The sequence below is a fragment of the Acipenser ruthenus genome, chromosome 25 (genome assembly GCF_902713425.1).
Source record: "Acipenser ruthenus chromosome 25, fAciRut3.2 maternal haplotype, whole genome shotgun sequence".
Taxonomy (NCBI): domain Eukaryota; kingdom Metazoa; phylum Chordata; class Actinopteri; order Acipenseriformes; family Acipenseridae; genus Acipenser; species Acipenser ruthenus.
This window is the reverse complement of record NC_081213.1, coordinates 28,932,375-28,960,226: the sequence shown is the minus strand read 5'-3', so window position 1 is coordinate 28,960,226 and position 27,852 is coordinate 28,932,375. Positions and strand designations below refer to the sequence as shown.

General features: G+C 53.7%; 1 protein-coding gene across 1 annotated transcript; it reads left to right on the top strand.

Moving 5' to 3' along the window:
* The first annotated feature begins 241 nt into the window (after positions 1 to 241).
* Positions 242 to 27,852, top strand: LOC117964119 (cAMP-dependent protein kinase type II-alpha regulatory subunit-like). The gene is made up of 10 exons (XM_059000061.1): positions 242 to 1,869; positions 17,532 to 17,567; positions 18,862 to 18,998; positions 22,380 to 22,486; positions 22,797 to 22,950; positions 23,412 to 23,513; positions 23,771 to 23,845; positions 24,493 to 24,558; positions 24,815 to 24,953; positions 25,488 to 27,852. The coding sequence occupies exons 1-10, from the start codon at positions 1,596 to 1,598 to the stop codon at positions 25,610 to 25,612; spliced, it is 1,215 nt and encodes a 404-aa protein (XP_058856044.1). The 5' UTR covers positions 242 to 1,595; the 3' UTR covers positions 25,613 to 27,852.

The window sequence follows — 27,852 nt, the reverse complement described above, 5'->3', positions numbered from 1 at the left end:
ATTCCAGCTGCTCTTGTTTCAGACGTCATACCGCTGTTCCTAACCCTGATTCCCATTGGTCAAGCTTGCGTTCTAAACAGAGTTCTATCGTCTGCCCCGCCTCCCTCGTACCTCGATCCTATTGGTCAACCACCGCGTCCCAACGAAGCTATTCCAGAACATCAGCCCCTGATTCCCTTATATAGGCATCGGCTGAAGCGAAAGCCTCTGCGCACGTCACAACGTGGAGTTTGATTGGCTGTTCTTCATGGTAGCCGAGAGGCCACGCCCCCGAATCGTGGAGGGGAGAGAGGGAGAGAGACGGAGGGAGAGAGAGAGACGAGAAGCGGATCCAGTAACAATCGATACCTCATTACGAACCGGGCCGAAACCCCGAGTCGATATCGGATTGATTGAAGATCGGTCGCGTCTCCTGCGGTGTGTGAGCCGCTTGCGATCATCGCTTCTTATAACTCCAGACTGTTTGAATACAGCAGCGTGTGTGCTGCTGCCGCCGGGGCGCTGTCACCATCAGGATCATCATCGTTATATCGTTATTATTATACTGTTGTGTTATTTTCTTTTCGGTTTGGTGCAGGCAGACAGATCGGCAGAGAGGTAGCGAGTCTCTGTCTCTCTCTCTCTCTCTGAAGACGCACCGACCTCCCCCGACAGGGAGGTGAAGGAGACTGGTGTAGCGAGGGGCAGGGCGGCTTGCACCGGGGCACTAACTAAGGGAGAAGCCGGGAGAAAGCGCTGCAAACGGGGAGGGAGTGAAACGCAGAGGCCGGCTCGCCTGCCATTGCTAGGGCAGGTTAGGAGACAGACAGACGGACAGGGAGACAGACGGACAGGGAGACAGACAGACGGACAGGGAGGCAGACAGACGGACAGGGAGGCAGACAGACGGACAGGGAGACAGACGGACAGGGAGACAGACAGACGGACAGGGAGACAGACAGACGGACAGGGAGGCAGACAGACGGACAGACGGACAGGCGGACAGGCGGACAGACAGGGTTTACACATTAGTACTTTAACACTGGTTCAGATAATTCATATTTCCAGCAGTAAGGAAGGGGCGAAGGGTCGATAATCGCAGTTGAGCGCTTATTAATATTAATATTAATAATAATAATAATAATAATAACAGTATTTTTTTGGCGTTGTTGTTGCTATTGGTGATCTGGCCCGTGTTTTCTTAACGGATCACTCAGTAAGGAAGGTTGTTAATATTTTTCTATATCGCACAGTTGATTTTTTTTTTTTTTTTAATAAATCCAGCCCTGTGATAAATGTGAAGGTGTAAAGGACGTGTATTATCAGAGCGGATCTCCCAGCAGCAGGATTGTGGCAGGCCCGTGTTTCATTCATACCTCGAGTTCAGATCGCCGCGCTGGAGTTCAGTTTGCTGACCGGCCGGCTCGTATCTGATCGTGCCCGGCGGCTCTGTGTGTCGTGCGCAGCTTTCAAGAAGTCCTTCTCCTTTTATTTCATTCATATTGCTATTCGCAGTACTGTTAGTAGTAGTATTTTTTTTAAACGGCAGCTTCTGAATTCGTATCGTTATTAATATTAATAATTAGTATTCTAAGAGCGAAGATCCCGGCGGCAGCATGAGTATCGAAATCCCGGCCGGGCTGACGGAGCTCTTGCAGGGCTACACGGTGGAGGTGCTGCGGCAGAGGCCTCCGGACCTGGTCGAGTTCGCGATCCAGTATTTCACCCGGATCAGGGAGACCCGCAGCCAGGACGGGGCCGGGGCCGGCGGGGTGAAGCCGCTGGGCAAGGAGGTGAGGATTTCTGAAGGCGAGCCCATGCAGACCGAGTCGAACGGGGACGATGCGGAACAGGACGAGGACGACGAGGATGATGATTCCGATTTCGAACGTGAGTACCCGGCCTCTTCTTATAACCGAGAGGAGGCCATTCAGCCCATCTTGCTCGTTTGGTTGTTAGTAGCTTATTGATCCCAGAATCTCATCAAGCAGCTTCTTGAAGGATCCCAGGGTGTCAGCTTCAACAACATTACTGGGGAGTTGGTTCCAGACCCTCACAATTCTCTGTGTAAAAAAGTGCCTCCTATTTTCTGTTCTGAATGCCCCTTTATCTAATCTCCATTTGTGACCCCTGGACCTTGTTTCTTTTTTCAGGTTGAAAAGGCCCCTGGGTCGACATTGTCAATAGCTTTTCATTGTAGTATTTGTAATGTACTGTCCACATAACTAACCCATGAAAATGTACCAACAATAGCATACCTCCAATTAGTCTAGGCGGGACCGCTGGTTATGTAACACACTGCAGTGAGACTGGTATGCGTGTGATTATCATTATTAGCATGGAGTTTGATCCATGCCTGGTTTCTCTTCAAGTTTAAGAGGAGGCTGAGTGTGTTATCTTCACACGCGGGGTCTAACTGAGCTCTTGGTAAAACCTGGAAGGGGTGAGCGTGCCATGCAATAGGAGTCTTATTCCCATGCCTGTGTAATCATTAACAGACAGTATAATGTGTCTTCCGTTTCAACGCTGACAGCTGTGGGAAGCAGTCTCCTATCTGCCTGGGAGTTTCTCGTTGGCTCAGTGTGTTAATATCAGTGCTCATGAATTGGCTGTTCTGTGTTAATTGCAGTGGGTCTGTGTGCTGCAGCTGCCTGTATGACTTCAGAACCCACTTCCTGTCTTTAAACATACCCCCCCCCCCCCCCCCCAAACAAAAACAAGTGCAGGCTGTCAGAAAACATCCCCCCCCCCCGATCTGTGAGTGCAGATAACCCTGCCCCCCCCCCTCTCTGTTTCTCTCACTCTCCAGTCTTTCATATAGTCTGTGTTTTACCAAACACCAGCCTGTGAACAATTTCCGTGGGACTGTTTTCGTGTGTGTGTGTGTCTCTTGTGAGGAACGCTGCAGGCTGTGTGTGTGTGTGTCTCTTGTGAGGAACGCTGCAGGCTGTGTGTGTGTCTCTTGTGTGGAACGCTGCAGGCTGTGTGTGTGTGTGTGTCTCGTGTGGAACGCTGCAGGCTGTGTGTGTGTGTGTGTCTCTTGTGTGGAACGCTGCAGGCTGTGTGTGTGTGTCTCTTGTGTGGAACGCTGCAGGCTGTGTGTGTGTCTCTTGTGTGGAATGCTGCAGGCTGTGTGTGTGTGTCTCTTGTGTGGAACGCTGCAGGCTGTGTGTGTGTCTCTTGTGTGGAACGCTGCAGGCTGTGTGTGTGTGTCTCTTGTGTGGAACGCTGCAGGCTGTGTGTGTGTCTCTTGTGTGGAACGCTGCAGGCTGTGTGTGTGTGTGTCTCTTGTGAGGAACGCTGCAGGCTGTGTGTGTGTCTCTTGTGTGGAACGCTGCAGGCTGTGTGTGTGTGTGTGTCTCGTGTGGAACGCTGCAGGCTGTGTGTGTGTGTGTGTCTCTTGTGTGGAACGCTGCAGGCTGTGTGTGTGTGTCTCTTGTGTGGAACGCTGCAGGCTGTGTGTGTGTCTCTTGTGTGGAATGCTGCAGGCTGTGTGTGTGTGTCTCTTGTGTGGAACGCTGCAGGCTGTGTGTGTGTCTCTTGTGTGGAACGCTGCAGGCTGTGTGTGTGTGTCTCTTGTGTGGAACGCTGCAGGCTGTGTGTGTGTCTCTTGTGTGGAACGCTGCAGGCTGTGTGTGTGTGTCTCTTGTGTGGAACGCTGCAGGCTGTGTGTGTGTGTGTCTCTTGTGAGGAACGCTGCAGGCTGTGTGTGTGTGTCTCTTGTGTGGAACGCTGCAGGCTGTGTGTGTGTCTCTTGTGTGGAACGCTGCAGGCTGTGTGTGTGTGTCTCTTGTGTGGAACGCTGCAGGCTGTGTGTGTGTCTCTTGTGTGGAACGCTGCAGGCTGTGTGTGTGTGTGTCTCTTGTGAGGAACGCTGCAGGCTGTGTGTGTGTGTCTCTTGTGTGGAACGCTGCAGGCGGTGTGTGTGTGTCTCGAGACTCTCGTCTGTATCGCAGGGCTGCAAGCACATGATAAGTACCATTTTTTTCGAAACTGATGAAAATAAAGGCGTTTCCGGGCGTGCTGCGCAGCGATAGACTCGCGTTTCATTTCCTGGACATATAAACTGCAACGTGTTTGGGAATGCTGGTCACCTCAGATAACCCAGAATACAAAGAGCTCACATTGTGCAATCAGTGATGTGCTGGAAATGATTGAAAGGGAACACGAGAGAATGTAGTGAGTGTTTATAACAGAGCTCTCACACTGCATCACAGAGTGTTTATAACAGAGCTCTCACACTGCATCACTGAGTGTTTATAACAGAGCTCTCATACTGCATCACTGAGTGTTTATAACAGAGCTCTCACACTGTATCACTGAGTGTTTATAACAGAGCTCTCACACTGCATCACTGAGTGTTTATAACAGAGCTCTCACACTGCATCACAGAGTGTTTATAACAGAGCTCTCACACTGCATCACTGAGTGTTTATAACAGAGCTCTCACACTGCATCACTGAGTGTTTATAACAGAGCTCTCACACTGCATCACTGAGTGTTTATAACAGAGCTCTCACACTGCATCACTGAGTGTTTATAACAGAGCTCTCATACTGCATCACTGAGTGTTTATAACAGAGCTCTCACACTGTATCACTGAGTGTTTATAACAGAGCTCTCACACTGCATCACTGAGAGTGTAGTGAGTGTTTATAACAGAGCTCTCATACTGCATCACTGAGTGTTTATAACAGAGCTCTCATACTGCATCACTGAGTGTTTATAACAGAGCTCTCACACTGCATCTCTGAGTGTTTATAACAGAGCTCTCACACTGCATCTCTGAGTGTTTATAACAGCTCTCACACTGCATCACTGAGTGTTTATAACAGAGCTCTCACACTGCATCACTGAGTGTTTATAACAGAGCTCTCACACTGCATCACTGAGTGTTTATAACAGAGCTCTCACACTGCATCACTGAGTGTTTATAACAGAGCTCTCACACTGTATCACTGAGTGTTTATAACAGCTCTCACACTGCATCACTGAGTGTTTATAACAGAGCTCTCACACTGCATCACTGAGAGTGTAGTGAGTGTTTATAACAGAGCTCTCACACTGCATCACTGAGTGTTTATAACAGAGCTCTCACACTGCATCACTGAGTGTTTATAACAGAGCTCTCACACTGCATCTCTGAGTGTTTATAACAGAGCTCTCACACTGTATCACTGAGAGTGTAGTGAGTGTTTATAACAGAGCTCTCACACTGCATCACTGAGTGTTTATAACAGAGCTCTCACACTGCATCACTGAGTGTTTATAACAGAGCTCTCGCACTGCATCTCTGAGTGTTTATAACAGAGCTCTCGCACTGCATCACTGAGTGTTTATAACAGAGCTCTCACACTGCATCACTGAGTGTTTATAACAGAGCTCTCACACTGCATCACTGAGTGTTTATAACAGAGCTCTCACACTGCATCACTGAGTGTTTATAACAGAGCTCTCACACTGCATCACTGAGTGTTTATAACAGCTCTCACACTGCATCACTGTGTTTATAACAGAGCTCTCACACTGCATCACTGAGTGTTTATAACAGAGCTCTCACACTGCATCACTGAGTGTTTATAACAGAGCTCTCACACTGCATCTCTGAGTGTTTATAACAGAGCTCTCACACTGCATCTCTGAGTGTTTATAACAGCTCTCACACTGCATCACTGAGTGCAGTGAGTGTTTATAACAGAGCTCTCACACTGCATCACAGTGTTTATAACAGAGCTCTCACACTGCATCACATAGTGTTTATAACAGAGCTCTCACACTGCATCTCTGAGTGTTTATAACAGAGCTCTCACACTGCATCACTGAGTGTAGTGAGTGTTTATAACAGAGCTCTCACACTGCATCACTGAGTGTTTATAACAGAGCTCTCACACTGCATCACTGAGTGTTTATAACAGAGCTCTCACACTGCATCTCTGAGTGTTTATAACAGAGCTCTCACACTGCATCTCTGAGAGAGTGCAGTGAGTGATTCTGAGCTGGCCGCTCCACAGGGAATGGGAGAGTAAACAGGGCTCAGTGAGGTCTGTGTTTGGGTTTGCTCACGGAGTCCTGCGTCATTCAGAAACCTGAGAATCGGGGGGATGGGCTGTGCAGGCTGGCTCCTTATGTCTGTATTGTTTTTGTTTCTGTAATGACGTTTCGATGTGATAGTCTGTACAGTGCTTCTCATGTTGAGTGCTTCTCCTGTAACTTCGATCAATCCAAAAAATACGAAGAAAGTACGAAAAAAGATACCAAGTTTATCCACAGTGGAGGGATAAGTTCAGTCTCCATGCCTCAAGCCTGCCCTGCTTCAGACTGGAGGGAGTGCCCTTTCTCTTAGGGAGGGAGGGAGCAGTTCAGTCTCCCTGCTTCAGACTGGAGGAAGTGCCCTTTCTCTTAGGGAGGGAGGGAGCAGTTTACTGTGTGTGCTGTAGCTGTGAACGCTCCGGTCTGTTTGTTGTGAAACGCTGGAGTTTTCTGGGAGCCCGCGTGTGCTGTAGCTGTGAACGCTCCGGTCTGTTTGTTGTGAAACGCTGGAGTTTTCTGGGAGCCCGCGTGTGCTGTAGCTGTGAACGCTCCGGTCTGTTTGTTTGAAACGCTGGAGTTTTCTGGGAGCCCGCGTGTGCTGTAGCTGTGAACGCTCCGGTCTGTTTGTTGTGAAACGCTGGAGTTTTCTGGGAGCCCGCGTGTGCTGTAGCTGTGAACGCTCCGGTCTGTTTCCTGTGAAACGCTGGAGTTTTCTGGGAGCCCGCGTGTGCTGTAGCTGTGAACGCTCCGGTCTGTTTCCTGTGAAACGCTGGAGTTTTCTGGGAGCCCGCGTGTGCTGTAGCTGTGAACGCTCCGGTCTGTTTGTTGTGAAACGCTGGAGTTTTCTGGGAGCCCGCGTGTGCTGTAGCTGTGAACGCTCCGGTCTGTTTCCTGTGAAACGCTGGAGTTTTCTGGGAGCCCGCGTGTGCTGTAGCTGTGAACGCTCCGGTCTGTTTCCTGTGAAACGCTGGAGTTTTCTGGGAGCCCGCGTGTGCTGTAGCTGTGAACGCTCCGGTCTGTTTGTTGTGAAACGCTGGAGTTTTCTGGGAGCCCGCGTGTGCTGTAGCTGTGAACGCTCCGGTCTGTTTGTTGTGAAACGCTGGAGTTTTCTGGGAGCCTGCGTGTGCTGTAGCTGTGAACGCTCCGGTCTGTTTGTTTGAAACGCTGGAGTTTTCTGGGAGCCCGCGTGTGCTGTAGCTGTGAACGCTCCGGTCTGTTTCCTGTGAAACGCTGGAGTTTTCTGGGAGCCCGCGTGTGCTGTAGCTGTGAACGCTCCGGTCTGTTTCCTGTGAAACGCTGGAGTTTTCTGGGAGCCCGCGTGTGCTGTAGCTGTGAACGCTCCGGTCTGTTTCCTGTGAAACGCTGGAGTTTTCTGGGAGCCCGCGTGTGCTGTAGCTGTGAACGCTCCGGTCTGTTTGTTGTAATTTATTGCAGGTTCGCTGGGACGCTGGAGACGGGTTTACGATCGCTCTGCTTTATCTCTTCATCAGAGAGCCGGGGAATTCTTGTGTGAGGTGTTCTTCCTCTTAAAAGGTGCATTGTTACTGGAAAATATTCCACCGGCATTTTATTAGTTTATTGACTCAGTTCAAACTTTCCTGACGTGTCTTTTTTGGAAAGTTGTTGCCTTTTCTCATGCGTCTGCGTTCTGAAATGGCATGGGGATGGAGAATGTTTTGAAATGTCCAGAGCTGCTGAATGGTCAGAGTGAAGCTGACCAGCGTTTCCAGCTGCCTGCTCCTGACGTGTCCCATTCATCCAACACAGCAGTGTGACCCAGCCCTGAGGCTCCTGTACGTATGTGCGTCACACCCGAGAGGAGACCTGTGCTGTCTGCCTGCCTATCTGTCTCTGTCTCTGTCTCTGTCACACCCACACAAACACACCCACACACACAGCCCAAGCACAGAGAGGGAGGGAGAGAGAGGGAGAGGGAGAGGGAGAGGGAGAGGGAGAGGGAGAGGGAGAGGGAGAGGGAGAGGGAGAGGGAGAGGGAGAGGGAAGCTACACACACACACACACACACAGCCCTATTGAAACACAGAGAGGGAGGGAAGCTACACAGATATCTTACTCGAGTTCAACATATGTTTCCAATCTTCAAATATGACAACTTGTTTTTTTTTTCCAGTGCTGGATTAGTGTCTATTTCATTGTGGCCTGGAGAATGGAAATGGGGCAGTGTGAGACTTCCTGTGTGTGTGTGTGTGTGTGTGTGTGTCTGACACTGTGTGTGTGTGTGTGTGTGTGTCGGACACTGTGTGTGTGTGTGTGTGTGTGTGTGTGTGTGTGTGGAATAAGAAATTGATTTTAGAAAGGGATTGGAATTGAAAAGCAGGAATTCTATCAGTATGTTGAAGTGCCCAGGGCTCCTCTCCTCTCTCTCTCTCTCTCACTTGCTCGCTCGCTCGCTCTCTCTCTCTCTCTCTCTCTCTCTCTCTCTCTCTCTCTCTGTGGAATTGAAAATGCTACTCTGGTGTGTGTGTTGAATGTAGATTCTATTCAGTGTCGTTGTTCAGCTGGGAGGAGCCCTTTTGAATGAATGCTGAAACTCCGCTCTGCAAGAATATACAGGCAAAGAGGGCAGGGCTTGTTCTGGGAGCCCTGACACACCCCTTGGATTCCTGGGCACGGTGCCTCCCTGCCTCCAGGTTTCATCTGAGCACACTGACCGCAGCTCGCTGGGTTCTCTCAGGAAGTTTGCTTTTCCCACGGTAATGTTGTGCATTACCGCGGCTTGCCATGTGGTGGTGGTGTGTTTTTTTCCCATGGTCTTTATGAGGATGCTTTACCATGCTGTCATGCTTTATTACCCTCATTACACTAACCAAGGGTGAAACTGCGTCTGCGAGGCTGGCTGAGCTGCAGGCAGCCTGTCGGGGAGGGAGCCGCGTCTGTGAGGCTGGCTGAGCTGCAGGCAGCCTGTCGGGGAGGGAGCCGCGTCCGCGAGGCTGGCTGAGCCGCGTCCGCGAGGCTGGCTGAGCTGCAGGCAGCCTGTCGGGGAGGGAGCCGCGTCCGCGAGGCTGGCTGAGCTGCAGGCAGCTTGTCGGGGAGGGAGCCGCGTCCGCGAGGCTGGCTGAGCTGCGTCGTGTGAGGGAGCAGAGTGCTGCTAATGGCTCTGAATTGATTAGCCTCTTGAAGTTAATCTCTGTGCTGCAGCTTTTTTCCATTGCACGCAAGTATGTGTGTGTGTCTGATCGTGTGTCTCTGTATGACCGTGTGTGTGTGTGTGTGTGTGTGTGTGTTGGATTAGCTCAGGTTGATCTGCACCTCGCTGACTGTGTGTGTGTGTTGGATTAGCTCAGGTTGATCTGCACCTCGCTGACTGTGTGTGTGTGTTGGATTAGCTCAGGTTGATCTGCACCTCGCTGACTCTGTGTGTGTGTGTTGGATTAGCTCAGGTTGATCTGCACCTCGCTGACTCTGTGTGTGTGTGTTGGATTAGCTCAGGTTGATCTGCACCTCGCTGACTCTGTGTGTGTGTGTTGGATTAGCTCAGGTTGATCTGCACCTCGCTGACTGTGTGTGTGTGTTGGATTAGCTCAGGTTGATCTGCACCTCGCTGACTGTCTGCATCAAGGACTTTTTTTTTTAATCTATTTTAATGAAACGACCAACCGAAACCAATTATACAGAGTGTTCAGGGCTGCTTAATGTTGGCTTAAAGAGAGTCAGAACTCAGTGCCTGGATCGCTGCCAGCTCAGAACCAGGGTCTAGTACCAAAATACTACCGAGAACCAGAAGCTAAGCGGGTCAGTACCGCCCAGGAATGAGGAGCTTGTAATGAATTTAAACAGTTTAGAGAAAAAAACACAAAAAAAACAGCTTGTGACGCACGGACACAAAGTGTGAAGAATCATAAAGGCATTTTAAAAAGGAGGGAGGGAGAGAGAAAGAGGGGGAGCCGGGGAGGGAGAGAGAAAGAGGGGGAGCCGGGGAGGGAGGGAGAAAGAGGGGGAGCCGGGGAGAGAGGGAGAAAGAGGGGGAGCCGGGGAGGGAGGGAGGGAGGGAGAGGAGGAGCCGGAGCCTGAGAGAGGAGAGTTGGTTCAGACCAGTAAACCCACAATACACAGAGCGGCAGAGGGGGGCTGTTCAGTAATAATACACTCCCGCGCCTCCCCCCTCCCCTGAGTGAGAATTCCAGTACATTTCATCCTGTCTGTGTACGGGAGAGAGAGTCAAACATGCATTGCTGTTAATGTAGCAAATGTACAGAGATCTCTCCTCTCTCTCTCTCACAGTTGACCTTGCAGCCCTGTAGTTTATAGCACTCCGAGGGGATGATGGATCGCTCTGCTGTTGACATCCTCTGCTCTCCGTCTCTCTGGGTAAACCTCGCTGCTCTGCTCTCCGTCTCTCTGTGTAAACCTCGCTGCTCTGCTCTCCGTCTCTCTGTGTAAACCTCGCTGTTCTGCTCTTCGTCTCTCTGTGTAAACCTCGCTGCTCTGCTCTCCGTCTCTCTGTGTAAACCTTGCTGCTCTGCTCTCCGTCTCTCTGTGTAAACCTCGCTGCTCTGCTCTCCGTCTCTCTGTGTAAACCTCGCTGTTCTGCTCTCCGTCTCGCTGTGTAAACCTCGCTGCTCTGCTCTCCGTCTCGCTGTGTAAACCTCGCTGTTCTGCTCTCCGTCTCGCTGTGTAAACCTCGCTGCTCTGCTCTCCGTCTCTCTGTGTAAACCTCGCTGCTCTGCTCTCCGTCTCTCTGTGTAAACCTCGCTGCTCTGCTCTCCGTCTCTCTGTGTAAACCTCGCTGCTCTGCTCTCCGTCTCTCTGTGTAAACCTCGCTGTTCTGCTCTCCGTCTCGCTGTGTAAACCTCGCTGCTCTGCTCTCCGTCTCTCTGTGTAAACCTCGCTGTTCTGCTCTTCGTCTCTCTGGGTAAACCTCTCTGCTCTGCTCTCCGTCTCTCTGTGTAAACCTCGCTGCTCTGCTCTCCGTCTCGCTGTGTAAACCTCGCTGCTCTGCTCTCCGTCTCGCTGTGTAAACCTCGCTGCTCTGCTCTCCGTCTCTCTGTGTAAACCTCGCTGCTCTGCTCTCCGTCTCTCTGGGTAAACCTCGCTGCTCTGCTCTCCGTCTCTCTGTGTAAACCTCGCTGCTCTGCTCTCCGTCTCTCTGTGTAAACCTCGCTGCTCTGCTCTCCGTCTCGCTGTGTAAACCTCGCTTCTCCAACCTCATATTAAAACAAACAAAACACAAACAAAGATCACCTGCTCACTGTGAGGTGCCAGGAATTGGTTTAAACATATGAAAGTGTATTCTAGTACTCTATCTATGTGAGTGAGTCAGTGAGCTTGCTGTCTGTGTCCTCCTCCACTATCAGAGAGACCTTGTGATCCAGCCTTGATCTGCCGAGTCTGCTGACAGCCTGACACTCAGGGACTCCTCTCCGCTGTGTGAATACAGACCCCCCCCCCTCCTGGATCGCTCTCACTCACTCACTCACACACAGCTGTGCTAGATATCCATCAGTGTGTGTGTCTCTCTCTGAAAGCAGGGGGAGGGTTTCTACACTGATGTGTGGGTATGAAAGGTCCTCTCCTTATCTCTGCTCTCTGCTCTGCTTTCTGAGAACAATGAGCCTCGCTGTGCCCGCAGCCCTGGGCGCTGTGTACAGTACGTACTGCTCCTCGGAGCTGGGGCAGCTGGGCGCTGTGTACAGTACGTTGTGCTCCTCGGAGCTGGGGCAGCTGGGCGCTGTGTACAGTACGTACTGCTCCTCGGAGCTGGGGCAGCTGGGCGCTGTGTACAGTACGTACTGCTCCTCGGAGCTGGGGCAGCTGGGCGCTGTGTACAGTACGTACTGCTCCTCGGAGCTGGGGCAGCTGGGCGCTGTGTACAGTACATTGTGCTCCTCGGAGCTGGGGCAGCTGGGCGCTGTGTACAGTACGTACTGCTCCTCGGAGCTGGGGCAGCTGGACGCTGTGTACAGTACGTTGTGCTCCTCGGAGCTGGGGCAGCTGGGCGCTGTGTACAGTACGTTGTGCTCCTCGGAGCTGGGGCAGCTGGGTGCTGTGTACAGTACGTACTGCTCCTCGGAGCTGGGGCAGCTGGGCGCTGTGTACAGTATGCTGTGCTCCTCGGAGCTGGGGCAGCTGGACGCTGTGTACAGTACGTACTGCTCCTCGGAGCTGGGGCAGCTGGGCGCTGTGTACAGTACGTACTGCTCCTCGGAGCTGGGGCGATGGAATGGGTTACCTATTCATGTTGTTGAAGGAGACTCTTCTTCACACAGAGAGTGGTGAGGGGATGGAATGGGTTACCTAGTCATGTTGTTGAAGGAGACTCTTCTTCACACAGAGAGTGGTGAGGGGATGGAATGGGTTACCTAGTCATGTTGTTGAAGGAGACTCTTCTTCACACAGAGAGTGGTGAGGGGATGGAATGGGTTACCTAGTCATGTTGTTGAAGGAGACTCTTCTTCACACAGAGAGTGGTGAGGGGATGGAATGGGTTACCTAGTCATGTTGTTGAAGGAGAGAGAGTGCTGAGGGGGATGGAATGGGTTACCTAGTCATGTTGTTGAAGGAGACTCTTCTTCACACAGAGAGTGCTGAGGGGATGGAATGGGTTACCTAGTCATGTTGCTGATGCTCAATCACTGTGAAATGTACACGGCATGTTTGTATACAACTTACCATTTTATATTGTACGCCTCACTGCTGACTCGCGTTGAAGCCTCGCTGGAGGTGATTTCTTTTTCCAGTTCTCTCTGTCTCTCTCTCTGTCTCGCTCTCTGTCTCTGTCTCTGTCTCTGTCTCTGTCTCTGCTGCTGGTGTGCACACTCTTTGGTTTGTTCCAAGTCCCCTCAGGATCTCTCTCTATCTCCTGAGGCAGGTTTTCAAACGACGCAGCCTCTTTTCTGAACAGAATTATTTGTCCTCGATGAGTTTTCAATGTGTTCCTAATTGATTTCTCATCTCCCCCTGGAGCCAGAGTTTAATAAGGCTTCCTGTAATCAGAGCTGGAGACAGACACCCTCTCTCTGTCTCACACTCACAGTTGTGCACAGAAGTGCTGGCATATGCACGCATGCTCACACACACACTGGCAGTCACTTGTACACAGACACACTGTGCTGCGGGCTGGCTGGTGTGTTTTGGCCCTGCTCCTGTGCTGCGTTGATGAATCTCAACATGCACACGTTCCTGTTGAACCACTCTGGCTGGCTGATCCCGCTGCGTCCCTACCGGTGCTCCCTCTGGCACTTGAAGCTGGAGAAGCAGTTTGGTGGGTTTGAATCACACACACACCCTCCCCCTACCGGCTCACTGCTCTCACACACCCTCCCCTACCGGCTCACTGCTCTCACACACCCTCCCCTACCGGCTCACTGCTCTCACACACCCTCCCCTACCGGCTCACTGCTCTCACACACCCTCCCCTACCGGCTCACTGCTCTCACACACCCTCCCCTACCGGCTCACTGCTCTCACACACACACCCTCCCCTTACCGGCTCACTGCTCTCACACACACACACACACCCTCCCCTTACCGGCTCACTGCTCTCTCACACACACACACACACACCCTCCCCCTACCGGCTCACTGCTCTCACACACACACACACACACACCCTCCCCTTACCGGCTCACTGCTCTCACACACACACACACACCCTCCCCTTACCGGCTCACTGCTCTCTCACACACACACACACACACCCTCCCCCTACCGGCTCACTGCTCTCACACACACACACACACACACCCTCCCCTTACCGGCTCACTGCTCTCACACACACACACACACACACCCTCCCCTTACCGGCTCACTGCTCTCACACACACACACACACACACCCTCCCCTTACCGGCTCACTGCTCTCACACACACACACACACCCTCCCCCTACCGGCTCACTGCTCTCACACACACACACACACACACCCTCCCCTTACCGGCTCACTGCTCTCACACACACACACACACCCTCCCCTTACCGGCTCACTGCTCTCACACACACACACACACCCTCCCCCTACCGGCTCACTGCTCTCTCACACACACACACACACACACACACACACCCTCCCCCTACCGGCTCACTGCTCTCTCACACACACACACACACACCCTCCCCTTACCGGCTCACTGCTCTCACACACACACACACCCTCCCCTTACCGGCTCACTGCTCTCACACACACACACACACACCCTCCCCTTACCGGCTCACTGCTCTCACACACACACACACACACACACACACACACACACACACACACACCCTCCCCTTACCGGCTCACTGCTCTCACACACACACACACCCTCCCCCTACGGGCTCACTGCTCTCACGCACACACACACACACACACACACACACCCTCCCCTTACCGGCTCACTGCTCTCACACACACAGACAGACTCTCTCGTAGTGCATGCTGGGGTGGTACTAAGTCGTAAGTGAAAGTCTGCAAAGCACAGACATCAGTGTCCCAGCAGTAAACGTACCTGAGAGTTCACTTTGAGCATCTCGTCTGCTTTGACTTAATCACAATCATTAACTCTGAAATCAATCGCATTGCTAATGAGCTGCTGTGAAAAGGTTAGTGCGTCTCTTCCAGGGCAGCGGGTTGGCATGGCGACAGCCTCTTCTACTGCGTCCTGAGAGGGGGGCGGGCAGGCGTTAGGGTTTCATTTCCGTGGCAACATAGCACCCGCCACCCCCACCCATCTCGCACACCGCACACAGACCCGAACCCTTCTCTGGAGCGCTGGTACAGCTGTTAGTGAAGTTACTGCAGACCCGAACCCTTCTCTGGAGCGCTGGTACAGCTGTTAGTGAAGTTCCTGCAGACCCGAACCCTTCTCTGGAGCGCTGGTACAGCTGTTAGTGAAGTTACTGCAGACCCGAACCCTTCTCTGGAGCGCTGGTACAGCTGTTAGTGAAGTTACTGCAGACCCGAACCCTTCTCTGGAGCGCTGGTACAGCTGTTAGTGAAGTTACTGCAGACCCGAACCCTTCTCTGGAGCGCTGGTACAGCTGTTAGTGAAGTTCCTGCAGACCCGAACCCTTCTCTGGAGCGCTGGTACAGCTGTTAGTGAAGTTACTGCAGACCCGAACCCTTCTCTGGAGCGCTGGTACAGCTGTTAGTGAAGTTACTGCAGACCCGAACCCTTCTCTGGAGCGCTGGTACAGCTGTTAGTGAAGTTACTGCAGACCCGAACCCTTCTCTGGAGCGCTGGTACAGCTGTTAGTGAAGTTCCTGCAGACCCGAACCCTTCTCTGGAGCGCTGGTACAGCTGTTAGTGAAGTTACTGCAGACCCGAACCCTTCTCTGGAGCGCTGGTACACAGCCCAGAATTGATACAGTATTTTTTCTTTTCATAGCTTTTACTCTTATGTTAAATATTTAATTGCATCTTAACATTATGCCAATTTTATTTCACAGAAACCAACATTGTAGAGAACCTTGATATTTAGAGAAGGGAATGAATGAAGCTTGAGCAGAGTGCAGAATCGCAAGCATGTATAACTGTGGCACATTCATTTTCAATAGCATTTCTTTATCAATGTGGATATCTACACACAACACACAGTGTTGCAGAATGCAGGTAGCAGCATATCCAGACCCCATTGTGAAGACAGCCTACCTTGATTCATGCGTGGAGATGCTGCCCATGTTATACTTCCATCTCTAGATATGAATGTTTCATCCACATGAGAAGCAGTGGGCTGGTGGGGAGAGTTTGATTTCCCACCTCTTCCCCTTGATGTTGAAGGAGAAAACATGGCAGATTCAATGTGAGCATCTTCAGACTCCTCAGAGGATGATTCATAGAAATCAGGATCGTCTTCAGTTTGTGACACGTCCTCGTCCACTTCACTGTCTCTGTCCAGCTCTGAGAACCACTTGCAACGGCTCATCAGAGAGATGCTGCTACTTGCAGAGAAAACGAGCCTCTGGTAACCTCTGCCTTGTAGAGCTTTGTAGAAGCCTTGTTTAGAAACATCTCTCCAGACAGCTGCAGCCATTTCCAGACATCATAATAATAATGAAAGACCAAGTGAAAGCATTTTATTTTCTTCATGCAGACACAGCTACAGAGATAAATACCTCCCCGAGTCATTCTGTTTGTGTACAAGATCAGCTCGAAAAACAGCAACGTCTCAAAGTGCTTGTTTTCTGTTTGGAAGTTTGTGACCCCAACCTAGGAAAAGTCATCAAATATGATGTGGAGGGGGAGTAACATTGTGTGTGTGTCTGTTCCTGGGTGGAGAGCTGGGTCTCTGCAGTACAGGGTGTGTCTGTTCCTGGGTGGAGAGCTGATCTCTACAGTACAGGGTGTGTCTGTTCCTGGGTGGAGAGCTGGATCTCTGCAGTACAGGGTGTGTCTGTTCCTGGGTGGAGAGCTGGATCTCTGCAGTACAGGGTGTGTCTGTTCCTGGGTGGAGAGCTGGGTCTCTGCAGTACAGGGTGTGTCTGTTCCTGGGTGGAGAGCTGATCTCTGCAGTACAGGGTGTGTCTGTTCCTGGGTGGAGAGCTGATCTCTACAGTACAGGGTGTGTCTGTTCCTGGGTGGAGAGCTGATCTCTGCAGTACAGGGTGTGTCTGTTCCTGGGTGGAGAGCTGATCTCTACAGTACAGGGTGTGTCTGTTCCTGGGTGGAGAGCTGGGTCTCTGCAGTACAGGGTGTGTCTGTTCCTGGGTGGAGAGCTGGATCTCTGCAGTACAGGGTGTGTCTGTTCCTGGGTGGAGAGCTGGGTCTCTGCAGTACAGGGTGTGTCTGTTCCTGGGTGGAGAGCTGGATCTCTGCAGTACAGGGTGTGTCTGTTCCTGGGTGGAGAGCTGGGTCTCTGCAGTACAGGGTGTGTCTGTTCCTGGGTGGAGAGCTGATCTCTGCAGTACAGGGTGTGTCTGTTCCTGGGTGGAGAGCTGGATCTCTGCAGTACAGGGTGTGTCTGTTCCTGGGTGGAGAGCTGGATCTCTGCAGTACAGGGTGTGTCTGTTCCTGGGTGGAGAGCTGGATCTCTGCAGTACAGGGTGTGTCTGTTCCTGGGTGGTGAGCTGATCTCTGCAGTACAGGGTGTGTCTGTTCCTGTGTGTGTGTGTGTCCCTGTCCCTGTGTGTGTGTGTGTGTCTGTCCCTGTGTGTGTGTGTGCCCCTGTCCCTGTGTATGTGTGTGTATGTCCCTGTCCCTGTGTGTGTGTGTGTGTGTCCCTGTCCCTGTGTGTGTGTGTGTGTCTGTCCCTGTGTGTGTGTATGTCCCTGTCCCTGTGTGTGTGTGTGTGTGTGTGCCCCTGTCCCTGTGTGTGTGTGTGTGTCTGTCCCTGTGTGTGTGTATGTCCCTGTCCCTGTGTGTGTGTGTGTGTGTGTGTGTTGGACAGCGGTGGTGACGGCTGCTCAGTAATTAAGCGGCAGGTTTTTTTGAGCCCCATCATATTTCACTGTCTGCTGGATTGAATACACAAGAGACTGGGAATGCGGGTCTAATGTTGGAGTCGGTGTCTGCCTGGCTAGTGAAGTGTGTGTGTGTGAGACTGCTCTACATGCTAACCCTCCTCTCCTCTCCTCTCTCCACAGCTCCAGTCATCAACAGGTTCAGCAGGAGAGTCTCAGGTAAGACTGTGTGCAGCTCTGCAACCCCCCATCCCCCCTCTCTCTGAGAAACTTTTAAAAAGTACTAAAGTCCTAAATGTTTGTGAGATCACTAATCAGAGGTGTAATAAATATGCTGTAATGCAGCTGTGAGAGTGAGCGTGTGTGGGTGTGCTCGAGCGAGCGTGTGTTTTCCATGTGCTTTGCATACTGTATGTATGTAAATGTCTGGTGTGGTGAGACGGGTGTGATTATTTTGTGTGCTACAGTTACCTTTCATGGAGACACTTTTACAAACCAGGGCTTGAAAGTCGCACTAGCCCTGCTGCACCCAGTCCTGGGATTCAGAACTCCCCTCATGATATCTTCTTATTTATTTTACAAAGAGCATCCTGAGGTTCCTTAAGACACTGCCCTCGATGTGAGCGCTGCGTGAGTGACAGGGTCTGTCAGCGTAGTGTTAATAAACTTTGCATGAACTGCGTCCTAGACCACAGGGATGGAGATCAGACTCCTATTGCACAGCAGTTTACTACCAGCTTGGTTAGCCCCAGTGTGTCTAGGTGAGAAGCTCAGACGTGTCTTAGTGTCTTATTAAACCAGGAAGTGATCATGCTGCTGTGCAATGGGAGTCTTCTTCCCATCCCTGCACTGTACTGTTCAGACCTGCATGCATCTTGTTTATTGATTTCTTCATGAAAGGGAGGGCTGGGCGCAGTGTGTTCAGGATGAGCTGTTTATCGCTCCCGCGGCGCCCTGACCCTCGCGAGACGCAGAGAACTAATCAAACTGCCTCCAGATCAAAGGGGGGCTTTGATCTCTAGTGACCCCCAGCCCGGGACCCCCTGATAGAACTGCGGTGTGAGACAGCCTGCAGGGGGAGAGGGGGAGGCAGTGTGTTTAGAGTGGAGGAGAGGGAGAGGAATGTGATGGGAGAGGATGAGAGGTGATGGAGGGTGGTTGGAAGAGGGATCAATAGCAGGAAGGAAGAGAGGAGAGGCTCTGGGTTTGTCAATGGCAGTGTGCGCTTTCTGGTCTCCACGGCAACAGCATTGTCACCCTGTGTGTGGGAGAGGGAGAAAGAGAGAGGGGCGTTCTCTGTGTGTGTGCGTGCGTCAGTGTCCGTGTGTGTATGATTCAGCACAATCTGTTCACAGAGATTTTTCCTGGCCAGTCGCACATCACATCACATCAGAACAGCACAGCTTCGCCTGGTGCTTCGAGACACTTTTGAGGGAGGCAGTGTGTGTTACGCTGCCTCTCTTCCCCCCTCTCAGTGTGTGTGTCACGCTGTATCTCTTCCTCCCCCCCCCAGTGTGTGCGGAGGCCTTTAACCCCGATGAGGAGGAGGAGGATACTGAACCCCGAGTCGTGCACCCCAAAACAGACGAGCAGCGCTGCCGGCTGCAGGAGGCCTGCCTGGACATCCTCCTCTTCAAAAGCCTGGACCCGGTGAGAGCAGCACTGAATCCCCCCCCCGACCGCACTGAACCCCCCCCGACCGCACTGAACCCCCCCGACCGCACTGAACCCCCCCAGACAGCACTGAACCCCCCCAGACAGCACTGAACCCCCCCAGACAGCACTGAACCCCCCCGACCGCACTGAACCCCCCCGACCACACTGAACCCCCACCAGAATGGAGTATATATCGTTTGTGTATTTATTGGGTGTTTCTATGTTCTGATTTGTGTGGAATCCCTGATGAGGAGCCCTTTAGTTCTTGAGAGTGTAAAGTGTGTTGTGGAGTTCGCTGGCACCCGTTCCGTTTAATTTAATTCATGAGATCTTGTTAAGACCAAGTTTGGTGCCTGCTGAGCTTGGAGAGGGAGGGGAGGGGAGGGCTGTGAGTTTAGATACACTGCTGTCAGCTAGAGGATTTGCACATTAGCAGTTTCATAGCCCAGCAAAGGTGATGAGTTTCCCAGCCTGCTCTGAGGGAGGTGTGAAGGCAGGCCCTCTCAATCACACTGCTGTTTCCATGGAGACGACGCCGAACACTGTGGCCTGGAATGTGGGGGAGGGGCTGACAGGCACAGGCTGCAACTGCAGAGTGCTGCAACTGCAGTGTAACTTGCTGGAGTCCATCCCTCTGCATCCCTCTGCATCCCTCTCCCGCCCTCTGCATCCCTCTGCATCTCTCTGCATCCCTCTCCCGCCCTCTGCATCCCTCTGCATCCCTCTGCATCCCTCTGCATCCCTCTCCCGTCCTCTGCATCCTTCTGCATCCCTCTGCATCCCTCTGCATCCCTCTCCCGCCCTCTGCATCCCTCTGCATCCCTCTGCATCCCTCTCCCTCCCTCTGCATCCCTCTGCATCCCTCTGCATCCCTCTCCCGCCCTCTGCCGCCCTCTCCCTCCCTCTGCATCCCTCTGCCGTCCTCTCCCTCCCTCTGCCGCCCTCTGCATCCCTCTGCATCCCTCTGCATCCCTCTCCCGCCCTCTGCATCCCTCTGCATCCCTCTGCCGTCCTCTCCCTCCCTCTGCCGCCCTCTGCATCCCTCTGCATCCCTCTGCATCCCTCTCCCGTCCTCTGCATCCCTCTGCATCCCTCTGCATCCTTCTGCATCCCTCTGCATCCCTCTGCATCCCTCTCCCGCCCTCTGCATCCCTCTCCCACCCTCTGCATCCCTCTCCCGCCCTCTGCCGCCCTCTCCCTCCCTCTGCCGCCCTCTGCATCCCTCTGCATCCCTCTCCCTCCCTCTGCATCCCTCTGCCGCCCTCTGCATCCCTCTCCCTCCCTCTGCCGTCCTCTCCCTCCCTCTGCCGCCCTCTGCCGCCCTCTCCCTCCCTCTGCCGCCCTCTGCCGCCCTCTGCATCCCTCTGCATCCCTCTCCCTCCCTCTGCATCCCTCTGCATCCCTCTCCCTCCCTCTGCATCCCTCTGCCGTCCTCTCCCTCCCTCTGCATCCCTCTGCCGTCCTCTCCCTCCCTCTGCCGCCCTCTGCCGCCCTCTGCATCCCTCTGCCGCCCTCTGCCGCCCTCTGCATCCCTCTGCATCCCTCTGCATCCCTCTGCATCCCTCTGCATCCCTCTGCCGCCCTCTGCATCCCTCTGCCGCCCTCTGCATCCCTTTGCATCCCTCTGCATCCCTTTGCATCCCTCTGCATCCCTCTGCCGTCCTCTCCCTCCCTCTGCCGCCCTCTGCATCCCTCTGCATCCCTCTCCCGCCCTCTGCATCCCTCTCCCGCCCTCTGCATCCCTCTGCATCCCTCTGCCGTCCTCTCCCTCCCTCTGCCGCCCTCTGCATCCCTCTGCATCCCTCTCCCGCCCTCTGCATCCCTCTCCCGCCCTCTGCATCCCTCTGCATCCCTCTCCCTCCCTCTGCCGCCCTCTGCATCCCTCTGCATCCCTCTGCATCCCTCTGCATCCCTCTGCCGTCCTCTCCCTCCCTCTGCCGCCCTCTGCATCCCTCTGCATCCCTCTCCCTCCCTCTGCCGCCCTCTCCCTCCCTCTGCCGCCCTCTCCCTCCCTCTGCATCCCTCTCCCTCCCTCTGCCGCCCTCTCCCTCCCTCTGCATCCCTCTGCATCCCTCTGCCGTCCTCTCCCTCCCTCTGCCGCCCTCTGCATCCCTCTGCATCCCTCTCCCGCCATCTGCATCCCTCTGCATCCCTCTGCATCCCTCTCCCGTCCTCTCCCTCCCTCTGCCGCCCTCTGCATCCCTCTGCATCCCTCTCCCTCCCTCTGCATCCCTCTCCCTCCCTCTGCCGCCCTCTCCCTCCCTCTGCATCCCTCTCCCTCCCTCTGCCGCCCTCTCCCTCCCTCTGCATCCCTCTGCATCCCTCTGCCGTCCTCTCCCTCCCTCTGCCGCCCTCTGCATCCCTCTGCATCCCTCTCCCGCCATCTGCATCCCTCTGCATCCCTCTGCATCCCTCTGCCGCCCTCTCCCTCCCTCTGCATCCCTCTGCCGCCCTCTGCATCCCTCTGCATCCCTCTGCATCCCTCTGCCGCCCTCTGCATCCCTCTGCATCCCTCTGCATCCCTCTGCCGCCCTCTGCATCCCTCTGCATCCCTCTGCATCCCTCTGCATCCCTCTGCCGCCCTCTCCCGCCCTCTGCATCCCTCTCCCGCCCTCTGCATCCCTCTCCCGCCATCTGCATCCCTCTGCATCCCTCTGCATCCCTCTGCATCCCTCTGCCGTCCTCTCCCTCCCTCTGCATCCCTCTGCCGCCCTCTGCATCCCTCTGCATCCCTCTGCCGCCCTCTGCATCCCTCTCCCTCCCTCTGCATCCCTCTCCCTCCCTCTGCCGCCCTCTCCCTCCCTCTGCATCCCTCTCCCTCCCTCTGCATCCCTCTCCCTCCCTCTGTCGTCCTCTCCCTCCCTCTGCATCCCTCTGCATCCCTCTGCCGTCCTCTCCCTCCCTCTGCATCCCTCTCCCGCCCTCTGCATCCCTCTGCCGTCCTCTCCCTCCCTCTGCATCCCTCTGCCGCCCTCTGCATCCCTCTGCATCCCTCTGCATCCCTCTGCCGTCCTCTCCCTCCCTCTGCATCCCTCTGCCGTCCTCTCCCTCCCTCTGCATCCCTCTGCATCCCTCTGCATCCCTCTGCCGCCCTCTGCATCCCTCTGCATCCCTCTGCCGTCCTCTCCCTCCCTCTGCATCCCTCTGCCGCCCTCTGCATCCCTCTGCATCCCTCTGCCGTCCTCTCCCTCCCTCTGCATCCCTCTCCCTCCCTCTGCATCCCTCTCCCTCCCTCTGCATCCCTCTCCCGCCCTCTGCATCCCTCTGCCGCCCTCTGCATCCCTCTCCCGCCCTCTCCCTCCCTCTGCATCCCTCCCGCCCTCTGACCCTCTCTCTCTCACCCCCTCTCTCCTCCCTTCTCTCTCCCGCTCACAGGAGCAGATGTCCCAGGTTCTTGATGCCATGTTTGAGCACAGGGTGCAGCCGCAGGAGCACGTCATCGACCAGGGCGACGACGGAGACAACTTCTACGTGATTGAGAGGTGGGGGTCGTGTGTGTGTGTGTGTGTGTGTCAGTGTATGTATTTGTGTCTCTGTGTCAGTGTGTATTTCTGGGAGTCTGCCTCTCTCTCTGCTTCCAGAACTGAAGCATTAGTTTCTGCTCACAGTGACCTCCTGATGGGGGTGAAACAGAGCATGGATCTGTTTTGGCAGATCCATGCAGTGACTACTGTTTGCAGAGCTGAGACGAGTACGAGACGGGGGGAGGGGAGGTGCTCTGCTTGTTGAAGAGTGCTTTGCTTGTATGAACTCTGTTGTGTCTCTAATTGTGTGTGTGTGCTCTCTCTGCAGGGGCGTGTACGATATCTTGGTGCAGAAGGGTGAGCAGAGTGTCTGCGTGGGGCAGTACAATAACCGGGGCAGCTTCGGAGAGCTAGCGCTCATGTACAACACACCACGCGCTGCAACTATCATAGCGACCACAGAGGGGGCGCTGTGGGGTCTGGTGAGTATCACAGGGAGCAGGGTTAGCTGTGTAGCCCGGCAGTGACACACACACACACATACACACACACACACACACACACACACCCCTCAGCTTAGCTCATGGCTTTGTATGGGTTGCCTGTCTAATTCTAAGCCGACAATAAAACCTGGAATGACTCCAACTGCTCAGCTGTGAGGCCAGTGTCCCCTGAATGCAACAAGAGGGTTTTAAAATGAATGATCTCTGGAGAAGGACTCTCCACTTGAAGCTTACTGCCAATAGCAGAGGAGTGGGTGGCATTTGAGGCTGGAGGGACCGTGCTGCTGCAGTGCCATCTAGTGGATGTCAGTGAGCACTGCAGCACTGCTGGCTGTTTGTATCCAGCTGCATTGAACACAGTGTGTTCCTCCTGTGTTTCTGGCGTGTTCTTCACGTGTTCCTCCCATGTGCGTGACGGCTAGCGTGTTTCTCTGTTGCAGGACCGCGTGACATTCCGGCGGCTCGTCCTCAAGAACAACGCCAAGAAGAGGAAGACTTACGAGACCTTCGTCGAGTCCGTGCCCCTGCTCAAATCACTGGAGGTGAGGAGAGGGGCGAGGCTGGGGGAGTGGGGGAGAGGCTGGGGGAGTGGGGGAGTGGGGGAGTGGGGGAGAGGGAGGGGAGAGGCTGGGGGAGAGTCCGTGCCCCTGCTCAAATCACTGGAGGTGAGGAGAGGGGAGGCTGGGGGAGAGGGAGGGGAGACAGGCTGGGTTAGAGGGGAGAGGGGGAGAGGGAGGGAGGGAGGGAGGGCGGGCAGACAGGCTGCAGGGAGTCTAACGCTCTGTCTCTACCCCTCCAGTTGCAAGAGAGGATGAAGATTGTGGACGTGATCGGTGTGAAGAACTACCAGGACGGGGAGCGCATCATCACTCAGGTGAGGGGGGCTGTGTGCTACAAGGAGGGGTCCGTGCTGTGGGGGAGCGCATCATCACTCAGGTGAGGGGGGCTGTGTGCTACAAGGAGGGGTCCGTGCTGTGGGGGAGCGCATCATCACTCAGGTGAGGGGGGCTGTGTGCTACAAGGAGGGGTCCGTGCTGTGGGGGAGCGCATCATCACTCAGGTGAGGGGGGCTGTGTGCTACAAGGAGGGGTCCGTGCTGTGGGGGAGCGCATCATCACTCAGGTGAGGGGGGCTGTGTGCTACAAGGAGGGGTCCGTGCTGTGGGGGAGCGCATCATCACTCAGGTGAGGGGGGCTGTGTGCTACAAGGAGGGGTCCGTGCTGTGGGGGAGCGCATCATCACTCAGGTGAGGGGGGCTGTGTGCTACAAGGAGGGGTCCGTGCTGTGGGGGAGCGCATCATCACTCAGGTGAGGGGGGCTGTGTGCTACAAGGAGGGGTCCGTGCTGTGGGGGAGCGCATCATCACTCAGGTGAGGGGGGCTGTGTGCTACAAGGAGGGGTCCGTGCTGTGGGGGGGCGCATCATCACTCAGGTGAGGGGGGCTGTGTGCTACAAGGAGGGGTCCGTGCTGTGGGTTTTTTGTTTTGTTAACCTCTTGGTTTTTCTCTCTCTCTCTGGCAGGGGGACAAGGCAGACTGTTTCTACATCGTGGAGTCCGGAGAGGTGAGGATCATGATGAAGAGCAAGGTGAGCCAAACCTCTCACTCCCCCTCTCCCCCTTCCTCCTCACTCACTCCCCCTCTCCCTCCCCCTCCTCACTCCCTCCCCCTCCCTCCCTCCTCACTCCCTCTCCGTCTCTCCCTGTAGACTCTCACCCTCCCTCCTCACTCATGCTAGACCCTCTGTCCCTCTGTCAGACCTCACTGGGCAGGGTCTCTCTCCTCACCCCCCCACCCCTCTTCTCTTTCTCTCCTCTCACCCCCCCTCTCTTCTCTCTCTCCAGACGAAGGCAGACCAGCAGGACAATGCGGAGGTTGAGATTGCTCGCTGCTCGCACGGACAGTATTTCGGGGAACTGGCCCTCGTCACCAACAAGCCCAGAGCCGCCTCTGCCTACGCTGTGGGGGGCGTCAAGTGCTTGAGTAAGAGACTGTACATGTGGGATACGTGATGAATGTGGGGGTACACTGTCAGTATGTGGAGATACACTTGGTATGGGGGGTGCACTCTAAATATATGTGGGTACGCTGTCAATATGGGGGTACACGCTGCATCGTTGGAATAACTCCCCCCCCTCTCCTCTTCCCCCTCTCTCCTCTCTCTCCTCTCCCCCCTCTCTCCTCTCTCTCCTCTCCCTCTCCCCTCCCCTCTTACCCCCTCTCTCCTCTTCCATCTTCCCCCTCTCCCTCTCCTCTCTCTCTCCTCTCCCCCTCTCTCCTGTCCCTCTCCTCTCTCTCCTCTCCCTCTCCTCTCCTCTCTCTCCTCTCCCTCTCCCCCTCTCTCCTCTCCCTCTCCCTCTCCCTCTCTCTCCTCTCCCTCTCTCTCCTCTCCCTCTCTCTCCTCTCCCTCTCTCTCCTCTCTCTCTCCTCTCCCCCTCTCTCCTCTCTCTCTCCTCTCTCCTCTCTCCTCTCCCTCTCCTCTCTCTCCTCTCCCTCTACTCCCCTCCCCCTCCTCAGTAATGGATATCCAGGCGTTCGAGCGGTTGCTGGGCTCCTGCAAGGAGATCATGAAGAGGAACATCTCGCACTATGAGGAGCAGCTGGTGGCGCTGTTTGGATCCAGCATGGACCTGCGGGACTAGAGCCCTGAGTCCACATCACCACCACCACCACCACCACCACCACTGCTGCTGCTGCTGCCTGTGCCTTCACTACCCAGAGACGAGAGACATCTTACCAAACTAGAGACCCTAACCACAGTCATCTTACCAAACTAGAGACAAAAACAGAGACCCCACACTGACCCAGACAGAGACAGAGACCCTGTCCGACTTTAGAGAGACAGAGACATCTTACCAAACTATAGACCCCAACCACAGGGACATATTGCCAAACTATAGAAAGAGACATTATACCCTGACCAAGAGACCCTGTCCAACTATAGAGACTGATACATCTTACCAAACCAGAGAAATTCTGACCTATAGAGACAGCAAGACATCTTACCAAACTAGAGAGGAACAGAGAGACATCTTACCAGACTACAGAGAGGAACAGAGAGACATCTTACCAGACTAGAGAGAGGGACAGAGAGACATCTTACCAGACTAGAGAGAGGGACAGAGAGACATCTTACCAGACTAGAGAGAGGAACAGAGAGACATCTTACCAGACTAGAGAGAGGAACAGAGACATATTACCAAACTACAGAGAGGAACAGAGACATCTTACCAGACTAGAGAGAGGGACAGAGAGACATCTTACCAGACTAGAGAGAGGAACAGAGAGACATCTTACCAGACTAGAGAGAGGAACAGAGACATCTTACCAGACTAGAGAGAGGGACAGAGAGACATCTTACCAGACTAGAGAGAGGGACAGAGAGACATCTTACCAGACTAGAGAGAGGAACAGAGACATCTTACCAGACTAGAAACGGAGACTGAGACCCGACAGGGGGAGTGAAGGGGTACAGTCTGTATGGGGTTACAGGGGGAGTGAAGGGGTACAGTCTGTGTGGGGGTACAGGGGGAGTGAAGGGGTACAGTCTGTGTGGGGTTACAGGGGTGGTGAAGGGGTACAGGGGGGTTTGCAGCTTCCTGGTAACCCTTGACAGACTTTGGGCATGTAGAGTTCTATTCTTGAATTTGAGTGAAGCGTTTCTGTGAGCTTCCCTCGAGTCAGAGTGGGGCTGGCATCCCCTTTAACGTGGGGGGGGCAGAAAATAAACTTTTATTTTAAGGATATATATGTTTTAATTCAGTAGAATGCAGTTACAGGAGCAAGCCACAATAAAATATAGAAAATAAAGTTGAAAATGTGATGAATTATTAAAGGGGGGATTTTTCTGCTTGCCTTCCACCGCTCACACTCCACAGCGACCCCTCCCCACCCTTCTGTAACCCCCTCTCCCAGCCTGTGCTGGTCAGGGTGGGGCGGGTTAGGGCGAGCGCAGTGCTGGTCAGGGTGGGACGGGTTTTGTTCCAGCAGCAGATCCAATCACTAGTGTGCGAGGAGGGGCGGATCCTGTTTAAGCTCAGGACTGGGTGCTTGGGGCTCTGCCTGGTGATTGGCTCGCACTGCTTGTTCTTATTAATATCACAGAATGAATGTAAAGCCTGGCCCGGCTCACATCTGCTCTTTGCAGTGCCACTCTTAAACCTGGACTGGAGCTGTCCTGCAGGGTCGGAGTCTCCCTGTATCCCTGCTCCCAGTCTCTCACACTCCAGTCCAGTCGAGTCCAGCTCCGGGCTTTCACTCCAGGAGTTCATTCCTCTCTGGCTTACCCCAGCCAGGTCCATGAGCGCTGTCGTCTTTTAAAAATGCATTCAAATGTAAACCCTTTCAGCCCTGAATCACTGCTGTCAAGCTGAAGAATGCGACGTGAAGTTTTATATAATGCAGAAAGGATTTATTGAGCATACATGAGAACAGGACACAGTTCATATTTTTTACATACAGTAGCTTGTGCTAAATGGGATTCAGAGTCCCCGTGGGTTCTGTAAGAACTGTCAACGCATTGGGTCCCGTCAGCACTGAAAGGGTTAATGGACCTGGTTGGGCTGAAGCGCTGCCCCCGACACTCCCTCTAGAGGGCGCCACCACGCAGCCACTCTGACAGAGAACGCTCCTACTTCATTTTTAAAAAAACTAAACAAAATATATAAAAAAAATTCAAATCTTTAATAAAAGTTACTTTGTTTTGGTGGATGAAAGAAAACAGTTATTGAAATCTGATGTTATTACCGTTCTTATTATAATTATTCTTGTTATTGATGAAAATGCTGATTCACTTTGTGCTGTTGATGACAAAAAGAAATGTGTTGGAGTTCAATTATATTCTTTACACTTTTTGGACAATAAAAAAAACAATTCTTGCTTA